Below are 12,034 nucleotides of genomic sequence, written 5' to 3'. Positions count from 1 at the left end.
TTTAGCAAAAAGTGTGGTTGTAGAAAAAGTATAGTGTGTAACACGTGCAGAAAGGTAATTTCTGATTCGTTTGTACTTCAGTTTTTCAAACTCATGAGAAATTAATACATTACTGAACTTGTTTCGCAATATACTATTGTCAATGCATGTTAGTATTATTGGTTGATGTATTATTGTGCATGTAATGGTCTAAGTACATTTAGAAACGGAAACGGAAATATATTGTAACATTTATTTTAACGTTTTGGTAGAATTAAATAAGGAGAGAATTTTTGGAAACATGGGATATGAAATCTCGATATACATTATAATCCAGATATCCTTTTAATTTCTCAGTTATGGTTTTATATTTTATCCTATCATTTTCTTCCAAATTATTTTTATTTTGTCTCTTCTGTATCATTTGCTCGTTAATTTCTTGGTGAATTTTTTGTATTTATAGTAAGTAGCTCCTGTGTAATTCCTTTCAGAAAGTTTTAAGTTTAACCCTGCATTGGTGTGGTACTTGAAACTTGAGTGCTTGGTGTGGTGGAGTATGACATACCCCATGGCACAACACATCTCACAAAACTTAATAATTGAGTATTTGCATTAAAAATTTATATTTTTTATTAAGTATAGGGTGTACTAATAAATAAACTCAAAAAATGTGCAATTTATTGGACATTTTGGAAAATAGCAATGGAAAAAATAACGAAAATGGCAACTCAAAAGATCTTCACATTCTTCTGAAATGGCGAAAAAAAATACAGACCTTTAAACAAAAAGCAAATTATTTATGTTATAAAGGAGGATTGTTGGAGATATGTTTACTACGACAATGGCGTGCTCGTTTATTTCATAATGAGTTTATTTTTGTTCGTCAAAAGGAAGTCTATGAAAAAAAAAACTAGTTAAAAAAATGGTATTTAAATGATTCTAATAAAAAAAAATAAAAAATTTAATTGAAATTTTTAAGTATTCAGTATAAAGTATAATAATTTATTTATTAAGTAAACTAAACCCTTTCACTGACTATTAACACATAACCTAATATTTATAAAACAAGTGATAATGTTTCGCTCTTCCAACTTCCGCGACTACAAACAAGGCATTTTAGTAAAATGGAATTTTACTAAAATATTACGTAAATGACCCTTAAAAATTTAAAATAAAAATTGCTTTTCACATAAATGATGAAAAACACAACCGATGACGTATAAAACTATAAACAAAAACAAAAGGAATCATGTTTATGACACTATCTACACCACTGGCTGGGTCTATAGTATACGTCATTGATATTAATTCTTCTGCAGGTGACAAAATAATTTAAAAATAAGAACAAAAATATAGAATATTAAATAAGAAAATAAGGAAATTGAGGCATATGAGAAAAAATCTAATAGCTTCAATGTGCAAATAAAGTGAAATGGAAAACTAAAGATCTAAAGCGATGGAAAACTGAAAGAAGAAAATCCGTAGGATTCGACAAGTACATGCATAATATCTCAACATTGGCTGATATCAACGTTTATTAAGTATACCGAACTTTTTTTTGAAAACACAACAGGCTCAATAAAAATCTAGATCTCATAGTAAGTGGGAATATGGATTCACTGAGTGAATTACATTAATATCAAACATGATTTATTGGTTTTGAAAAAGCATTTGATAAAGTTAGGCATGGCAAACTAATGAACAAAATATCAGGATCATTGCGCATTTTTATTGAATAAAAATAGAAAATACATTATTGGAAGAAATAAAAAAGCGGAGTCTAGTCACTGTCATAAAAATGGAAAACTATTCGCTAATATAATCTAATAAATGGCCAGGATGACACGTCACGCAGTTTGTCCGGGACGATAACTCCTAGCGCCTCCTAGGACAAAAATATATACATATAATATATAATATAAACTATATATATATATATATATATATATATATATATATATATATTATAAAATATATAATATATACATATTATCTTCATTATTAATGAAGTTATAGCGACATACGAGGTATCATAAGGCACTACGGATAAGAATAGATTTACTATAAGACAAATTTTGATTTATTGACTTTAAGAAGGCCTCTGGCTGAATACAAACTAAATATCTGATCGAATTCTAACATTCGACATGGGATGTTAGGGGAGTATATGACGAATATTTAAGATATAAAAAACAAATAAGGCGACTACCAAAAGGGCACTACACAATATGTTCATTATTAATGAACGTATAGCGACTTACGAGATATTATAGCGCATTATGGATAAAAAGAAATTAACTATAAGACAAATTTTGTTTTATTGACTTAAAGCAGGAAAACGAGCGAATACTAAACCAAAATCGAGATTGGCACAAGTTTTTGAAAAACTGATTCATTTTGTTTCAATGTTAAATGTGAGTTTTGTCTATATTTTGATGTCATCTGCCGCATCAATTAGGTACATTCAACGAAAAACTTCAACTTCGATCAGATATGATCAATATAGACAAGGTGAAAAGCTGGGATTCGTTCGGAAATGACGTTCTCTCTTGATATTCACGATTTTTCACGATGCGATTTTTTTATTTTTCAGTAAACTTGATCGTTTTCGAGTAATAAATAATTTAAAACTGAATAAAAGCAAAATTATTATTTTCAAGGCTCAAAGCATAAGTAAAAAATATTATTTTTGAACTCGCCAAGGATCTAAATTGAGGTTCAAACCATGTTCAAACCAATGATCCAAAAAACCAAGAAAAAATTTTACCTGCCGAAAAAATTGATTTAAATTGGTTTAAAAAAAAATTGAACAACTTTTTGCCTGGGCAACATTTTGAGCTTTATTTTGGAGTATCTGATGAAAGTGCTTATACAAAAAAAAACTCATGGGAATATTTTTCGGAACGAACCCGAGCTTTTCACCTTGTTTAATATACAATTTTAATAAAATGAATGGTTTCAAAGTTATTCCACAAAAATGGCGGAAAACAGAATTTTCATATATTTTGGAAGTTATACTTCTATACGCGCGCTCCACGTTGGAAATTTGTACGGGAGTGAATCGGTGAAATCATTACATATGTAAGATAATGAGTAAGAGAGAGACAGAAGATATATTTTCTCTCTCTTCATCCCTCGAGAATAAAAATGTTCCTTTTGTATATATATTTAATATTATATATATATATATATATATATATATATATATATATATATATATATATATATATATATATAATATTATAAATATAATATTATATATATAATATTTATTATTATTATTATTTATGTGATATGTTTTGTATTATTTATTAAATGTTCATAATTATTTTAGTCTTTTGTATTTCAAAATAATAATCTCAATAATTCACTGTATTATGACCGAAAACTGTCAATTTTGAAACACGTTTGTGTCATGTCTAATTGGCAAATATTTTACGTGTTTGGTTCATACGCTGGTGTATGTGAGTTCGAATCCCAATATGAATTCCCTTTTTTATTTTTGAAATATTCCACGTTATTTTTATTAAATATATGTAATATACGCAAAAATGCTAAATTTTAAAATAAAATGAAAATTTACAACATCATCCAAGTTGTTGGTCTTATTTCGTTTTTGATTGTACTTCTATACGCGCGTTCGAAGTTCGAAATTTGTGTGTATCCGTATATATTGAGTGAATCGGCAAAATCATTACATATATGTAAGATATAGGTAAGAGAGAGACAGAAGATATATTTTCTCTCTCGAGAATAAAAATGTTCCTTTTGTAAACATATTTAATATTTATTAATATTATTATCATGGTAAATTAAACATATGCGTAAGTTATGTATATTGTCATTTTTAAATACTTATGAATATTGCATTTTAATTTGTATTATAATATTGAATTATGTGGCAGTGTATTGTATTGTATTTTTATATTAATAACAAAATTAACAATGAATTTTACTGCAGAGTATGTGTAAAAAATTTTTTTGCATTCAACTCCTTTTATACATATATGAAAATAAAAATATATATTTTCATTAAAATATTGATTCAATCCTTCATTTACTTACTATACTCCTATTACAGGTCAAATATTTATATCCAGCAAACGATGCACCATATACCTGTATACCTAATTATTTTTCTCTTTCTGCTCTCTCTTACCTGTAGCATTGCATATTATGTAATGATTGTGCAGATTGACTCCCATATAAATTTGTAACGACGAACGCGTGTATAGAAATATGCCTAACCGGCAGTCCCACTGGACTGCCACACCTGTTTTTTTGTTATATTTAATTTTTTAATTTTTAAAGGCATTAATCTACGAGGGCGATCCAATAAGTACTGAGCCTATAAAATCCAACTTTTGGAAAATTGGGTAATGACACATTATAAAATACAAACTTGTTACGTAGTTGTGCTGCACACCTCATTGATGTGTCCTAACTTCTTACACATTCGTAATACTTACAAATGAAACTTAATCTTATCTTTTGTTGTCTGTTGTGTTTTAGCTGTATTACGTGCAGTACAAACCACAATTTTAAATGTTTGGTGTATACAACTATTATTCAATACTTCCAACAACAATGGACTGCAAAATATTAAAAATTTAACGAATATATCGACTTACCAAAAATAATACATTAAATTATTGACTTAACACATAATGTTTATAATTAAAATATGGGTGATAGCTATGTTCACGTTAATCATCTGTCAAATTCACGTCGGACTTTGTAGCTAGTAAGTGACATCGTTTATCAGCTACATGTAAAAATATCAACATGTTTCCATCCTTAGTATATTATATCGTTGGCTGCATGATAGCAAATTTCTTTTGTGATAGCGGTGAAATCGGGCGGTGAGGCTAAGTATTTATCGGACCTCCATCGTATTTCATTTAAAATGAATATTATCGATGGAATATTTGTATAACTTTATTTAACTTACCTGTTACTTTGCAAGTCTGTTCTAGATGAACATAACATAGTTTTAATTATTAGGCACAATACGTCTTGTTTATTGTTGTCTGAATGTTTTGCAAAATGTTCTCTTCATTTAAGATTAAATATAAAAGTTGTTATTTTTAGTCATAGGGCCTAAAAATTAAAACAAAAACTATGAAAGTTCCCTGTAACAGTAGGGATATTTCTATAACGGCAAATGACTGTTGGTCTAACATTTATTAGTGCATGAAGCCGATGCATGATAATCGATGTAGTAATATGATGCATTATAATGGTAAGTGCAAGATAGTCAGTAATTATAAGAACGTTTATGTGATTATCAAATATATTCAAAGGTGTATTATTTAGATATTATTATCATACATAATGATATTTGCCAAGTTTGATAAATTTTATTAACTTTTTTTGTAATGGCGAATATATAAGGTGAAAGAAAGGTGATAATATACCTTACTTCAAAAATAATACAAATGATTTAGAAATTACTATTACTGAAGAAGGAATAAAACAATAGGAACACCTTTATAATTGGAAAACGATCAATAAATAGTAAGCAATTTTTTGTGAATTGCTCCTGTATTTTCTTTGAATCATAATGCACAATGAATATACAAAATATAATATTTAAAGTGTCGATATCTTGAGGATATTAAGAAAATTTTTCTCGAGAAGTTAAAAAGATATAAGATACATTTTGCAACGTTACATTTGTAACAGAAAGAGAAAGTTTATTGTTAATTGATCGTGTTTAGGATATGTGTCAGATAGTGTCTATACTTGGTTTCAAGTTGAGAAAATAACATTGCGCTTATGGAGATCAGTGTTGCCAAAACTCTCAGGCACGTGTTGCTATTAGATTGTCGATATATGACAAATTGTTAGATTTAAGCTTTTAGATTTACTGATGTAAGAACAATATATACAAGACAATAATATGCACAATAAACGAATATATTTTCAATCCGGTATTAGTGCAAATGGATGTTACTAAAACTGTACTTTATATAAAAATATGAAGTTTATTGAATAATAGATTTTTTTCATTGTTTCTATACTTCATTCAATTTAAAGATACGCTCGAAGTAAATAGTTTCAGACACGTGATCGGTGCGTGTGTCGTGGTGTCGCAGCTTGTCAGAGGTTAGCACTTAATTTTCACCCAATGACAGGTTGCGACGGCGTGACACACCCGCCGATCACGTGTCTGACACTGTTTACCACTAATGTCTAGAGCCCGACCCACTATTCTGAGCCGCGTAATGTAGGTTGCCTATTATGAATTTGAATCGAGGAAATTACTGACAGACTTACGCATGACGTCCGACGTCGGATAATCATTTTCGACTAAAATAGATGTTAATAATTATTTTTCTTCCAAAACGAATTGTCATTAGAACAGGCAATTTTAGTTTTATCATATAATGATTTAATGACTCCCTTTTTAACATTTATGTTGTGATTTGATTTATAATTTAGATATATGTTCATATGTGTTAGTTTTTTGTATACATGAGTCCCATATCCACTATTTTCCTTTGAGATTAAAACATCTAGAAAAGGCAACGATTTATTTTATTTCTTTTCCATTGTAAGTTTTATTGACTCCCCCTTTTTACCTTTTATTTATATTAATCAGAAGTGTTTCCAACAGATCATCTACATATTTCCAACGTATTGTGAGCTTTAAATTTTGATTAGGAATATTTGTTTTGAAGTCTTCCATCAATATATTAGCTAATTATGGATTTAAAGCACAGCTCAAAAATTTTGTTTATAGAAATCATTGTTTAGATGAAAATAAGTGTTGTCAGTAGATAATGTCAACAGTTCCGTTATAGCTGACACATTTAATTTGGTTCTAGTTGTTAATCACTCATTTTGCAATTTGGTCCTAATTGTTTTCATAGTTTCATCTAATGGTACATTTATATATAGACTATTTATTTATATAAAAACTTACTTAGAAAATATTAAATATAAAAATCAATGTACCAAATTATATCAACATTTAAAAAATATAGATAATTTTAATGATATTTGTGATTTTTTTTCTATCTAATCGTTGTTTTATTTAAGTCAAGCATAGCCACAGCTATACAGATCCCTGTTTATAGTAATAACTTCAGTTTGTTTTTGAATAATACATCTACAAAAAAGGTGCTACATATTTGATTCATTAATTCCTTGTAATGTGATTTTTTTGGCTTGCTTAAAAACGTTTTAGAGACCTTTTCTTTGTAATATCTATAAATGAATAATTTCCCCGTTTCGAAATACATTATTCAGCACAGTTATATAAAAATTATTTATTAAATGATGGTTATTTCCTCGAAAAGCTCTGGCTTTTAATATTTTTTGTTGCGCATATGAACATGTATCCAAATTATAAATCAAATCACAACATAAATGTTAAAAAAGGAGTTATTAAATCATTATATGATAGAAGTAAAATTGTCTGTTCTAATGACAATTCGTTTTTGGAAGAAAAATAATTATTATAACATCTATTTTAGTAAAAAATGATTATCCGATGTCGGACGTCATGCGTGAGTCTATCACTAATTTCCCCGATTCAAATTCATAATAGGCAACCTACATTACGCGGCTCAGAGTAGTGGGTCAGGCTCTAGACATTAGTCTGTTTACCTCGAGCTTGTCTTGACATGGAACGAAGTATAGCAATACAAGCGATTCATCCATGGAACATGCAACTCATTTATATTCTAATCTTTTATTATTAATAGATTCTACTGACATCACTAAACTGTCCTACCATATGTTTCCGACCTGTTCCCCTATGTACTAAAGAGACCAATAATTGGATTAATTATTAATCTTAATTATACAACTAAAGTCGACATTAGATAATATAATCAATTAATATTTTTGTTTTCCAGAGGAATGAGATTGGTTCCCTTAGTTTGTCCAGCGAAATCAGATATGACCTTCGTGCGAGATTTGGGAATACCTGCTATTGGTTTCTCGCCTATGAGTAACACCGAACCTTTGTTGCATCGTTTTAATGAATATCTACACAGAGACACGTTTTTGAAGGGTATTAATATATATTGCCACTTAATACAAGCTTTGGCCAAATGCAAATGAACATTCCGCTAAGTCGGAATATTTTCTTATACAATTTTAAATGTGTAGGCTTACACTGTTGATATACATTTATGCCAATAATAGATGTTTTGATCTTCACCAAAGGTACTTAGTCAGAGTTGGTGGTCAACTGAACTGAACCTATTTTTATGAAATAACGTCTTTACAATCTTAAGGATTGACTATTAACTTTTAACACGTCTACTGCTGCTACTGTTAATTTTAAGGCGCCTAATTATGTTCACACGTTAACTTCTCATTCTAACATTTTTTTTTCTTATGCCTGTACTACAACTATTCTTTTAACATTTTTTCCAAAGTTTTGTGAAACGTTTATTTCTTTTATATTTTTTCTTTCCTTCATTATTTTCTTTGTAGTATAAATTACTTGCAAAACATGTATGAGTTTGGTGTACGATGCAGATTTGGATTTAGGTTCTCTTGATTTTTGATAGGTGAGTAGTATTGGGTGCGTTCAGACGACTTCAGCGGCTGAACGCACCCAATTCCTTCTATAGTTTGATCCTCCACCCGGGTTGGATACCAGATCTCCAGCTGGGTTGCTAGGTTAACAGGGGCCACCAGCGTGAAGGTGAGAGTCGGATTTGAGTAGAACAGGCTAGTTGGAGTAAACTGGAATCAACTCCATGTATTCGCATTCTACCCCTTTATCCCCCATATTAATGAGGCATTAAAAAAGGAAAATCAAACAAGAAAATTCTATAAAAATCTAAATAAAGTAAAAACAGAATTTAAACCAAGGATCGGACTATGTAAGGATAAGGAGGGGCATATACTCAATACAAAAGAAGAAGTATTGAAAAGGTGGGTGGAACACTATAAAGAACTACTTACTATCGAAGTAAAAGATCCAAATCAACCACCCCCAGGAGCAAACAACAATACACCATTGGAGCCTCCATCAATTCAGGAAGTACGGGATGCAATAAAACACCTAAAAAATAATAAATCTCCAGGAAGTGATGGTATACCCGCGGAACTTATTAAATGTGGAGGTGCTACTCTGACTAATCATATATATATAAAATCATACTGAGAACCTGGAATGAGGAACAAATCCCAGAAGAGTGGTGTATTGGGATCGTTTGCCCGCTACACAAAAAGGGTGATCAATTGGAATGTAGAAACTATAGGGGAATAACTTTCCTTAATACAGCATACAAAATATTTTCGAGTATTTTATATGGTTGCCTGACTGCATATTCAGAGGAGCTTCTTGGCGAATATCAAAGTGGTTTTAGGCCTGGTCGATCAACAACAGACCAGATCTTTGTGCCAAGGCAAATACTGGAAATACCAATGAATTCAATATCGACACATACCATCTTTTCGTAGATTTTAAATCGGCCTATGATACTGTCCTAAGAAATAAATTGTATGAAGTCATGGATGAATTCCACATCCCCGATAAACTGATAAGATTGGTTAAGGTTACAATGCGTAAAGTTGTTTGCAAAGTCGAAATACTGGGCAAACAATCACAGGCATTTGAAACGCATGTTGGGCTGCGACAGGGAGATGCGCTGGCGTGTCTCCTTTTCAACATAGCTCTGGAAAAGGCGGTCAGGGATCCCCAAATAGACAACAAATTGTGGCATATGCAGATGATGTTGACCTAGTTGCCCGCACAACACGTAAGCTAGAAGAAATGTATACCACCTTGTCAAACGCCTCAAAGATAATGGCAAAAACACCCAACAATAGAGTCGGAAACATCGGCCACCAATTCACGGTTGATAACTCTACCTTTAAAGTGGTGGACAAATTCACATACTTAGGCTCCCTGATCACCCATGAGAACGTCATGACGGAAGACATCAAGCGAAGAATAATCCTAGCAAACAAATGCTATTCTGGACTGAGTAGACATATGAGAAGCAGAAACTTAAGCCAAAAAACAAAAATAACCATATACAAAACCTTTATACAACCAGTGTTGACATATGGGTCGGAGACATGGACAATTTCCAAGGAAGATGAAAACCTCTTGCTTATATTTGAACGAAGGATCCTGAGAAGAATATTCTGTGGCATCTGTGAAAATGGTGTTTGGAGAAGGAGGTACAACTACGAGATATATCATAGATATAAAAATAGGAAGACTAGGATGGGCAGGACATCTGGCAAGATCACAGCAGAACAACCCTCCTACAAGAATCCTTATGTCACAACTTGTGGGAAGTAGAAGTAGGGGTAGGCCAAAACTCAGATGGAGGGATGGTGTAAATGAGGATGGTAGACAAATAGGCGCAGCAAACTGGCAACAGTTGGCAATGGATAGAACTGACTGGCGTAATAGACTTGGGAAGGTCGAGGCTCTTTTATAGGGCTGTAGTACCAATGATGATGATGATGATGTTTGATCCTCAAGGTGTGTGAGAGACCTTCCTCGTGGCCGTTTTCATTGATCTTCGGCAGTGGTCCGATATCTTATGCTTTTTGCAGATCAATTTTTCTAGAATCTTTTTATGTACAATTTACTAATTCATAATACATTATCAATGCATGATCCTATATGGAAACCAATAGGCTTTTTTATCACAAATATTTCTAGAAGTGTCCCCTTAGACCATATGCATATACTTCCTGCAGAAGATGCATATAATTCTTTATTTGAATGTATGGAATCTAATTTTATAATGTTTTATTTCTTGACATGCTGTTGAGTTATTACAGAACTCTGACGGTCTCTACGTTATGTTTTAAATGCAGTTCTGTTTTGTTGTGTGCTAATTAGTCGCATGCATATAATTTACAGTATGCAGCATTCGTTCTGAAGTCACGCCGTTACTTTTTTGCCAAGCTAGCTGTAGGTATTCTAAAAATATTGATGCTATTCCCGTGGTAGTAATTTATTTCGAATAATTAGTTGACTTCTTTAGATTATTATAACCGAATTTCTTTAGAAGTTGGGAAGTTTGCGTTTTTTTAGGTTCAAGACGGAAGTAACGTAAAAAAATGACGGCGTGACGTTGCAATATCGAAGCGTACAGCGGTTTTTGCCGCAATCCCATAATTGTGGCCACGCTGTAAAAAATGAAATGGATATCAAGCTTTTAATTCAATGTGACCAATAACTCTTTCCGTATCAAAAATAAAAGTTAAATAAGCTTAATGTGGCGTTTTCTTTTCTTATAGAACCTTATAGATCATATTCGATATTTTTTGTAGTGTTTTGCAAATAAAGTTGATAAAAAAATCAAAAAATATTTTTCAATCAAACATGTACACATATTAGAAAAGCAATTAGGAATACTGGAATACTATGTAATGGATTGTAAGTATAATAAAGTTTGGAAGGAATGACTGTACAATATATTGCAAATACATCATTAAACACTTAAAGTTCGAGTATACTTCTAATTATTGTAGACATCATGATTGAAATAGTGACAAGAATTAAAACAAATATTTTGTTAAATCTTATTTAAATGTAAACCTAATCTAATTTACTAAAAATCTTTTTAGTAAATTATTTGATAAATATAAATGTAAAAAACTGTATTTTAATTAGGTTTCAGATGGTAGGTATTTATTTTTCCTTTTTTTCAAAAAGGATTACGTAGTGGCACAGAATAAATAACAATCAGAATGCCCACTCTCAGATGCCGCCTTTGAAGTTTGTCAGCACGCGATCGCCATATTTTAAACGGAAACATAGACTCGAATTGAGAAATTTGTGACACGCTACGACAGAACTGTAATTTAAATTTTTAGAGATTAATAATTTAGTACTTTTGAAATAATTTAATCTATTCTTCAACTAAAAGTACGAACAAAATAGTGCATATTATGTCTATAGTTGCCGTAAATAAATTAAACCTGGTTAATTTTTCTATGCACACCAGATAAATGTCATTGAACAGCACTGGTTCCGACTAAAACATGGCTGATTCCGTCTGCGCGAACGAGATGCGTGTACTTATTTTTTCAAGCAGAGTGGGCATTCTGATTGTTTATT

General features: G+C 31.0%; 1 protein-coding gene across 2 annotated transcripts in view; it reads left to right on the top strand.

Annotated features, from left to right (window-relative positions):
- LOC140434887 (aminoacylase-1-like) overlaps nt 1-11,184 on the top strand; it is a 78,603-nt gene extending 67,419 nt beyond the window's left edge. The window contains exon 7 of one of the 2 annotated variants that reach the window (XM_072523500.1): nt 7,845-11,184. In XM_072523500.1, coding sequence (XP_072379601.1) covers nt 7,845-8,052 — 208 coding nt within the window. In that variant the 3' untranslated portion in view covers nt 8,053-11,184. The remainder of the gene's footprint in view (nt 1-7,844) is intronic. The other variant, XM_072523498.1, reaches the window with a different exon arrangement.
- The last annotated feature ends 850 nt before the right edge of the window (nt 11,185-12,034 follow it).

The sequence above is a fragment of the Diabrotica undecimpunctata genome, chromosome 2 (genome assembly GCF_040954645.1).
Source record: "Diabrotica undecimpunctata isolate CICGRU chromosome 2, icDiaUnde3, whole genome shotgun sequence".
Lineage (NCBI taxonomy): Eukaryota > Metazoa > Arthropoda > Insecta > Coleoptera > Chrysomelidae > Diabrotica > Diabrotica undecimpunctata.
The sequence above is the reverse complement of the archived record's forward strand: the minus strand, read 5'-3'. Positions and strand labels throughout refer to the sequence as shown.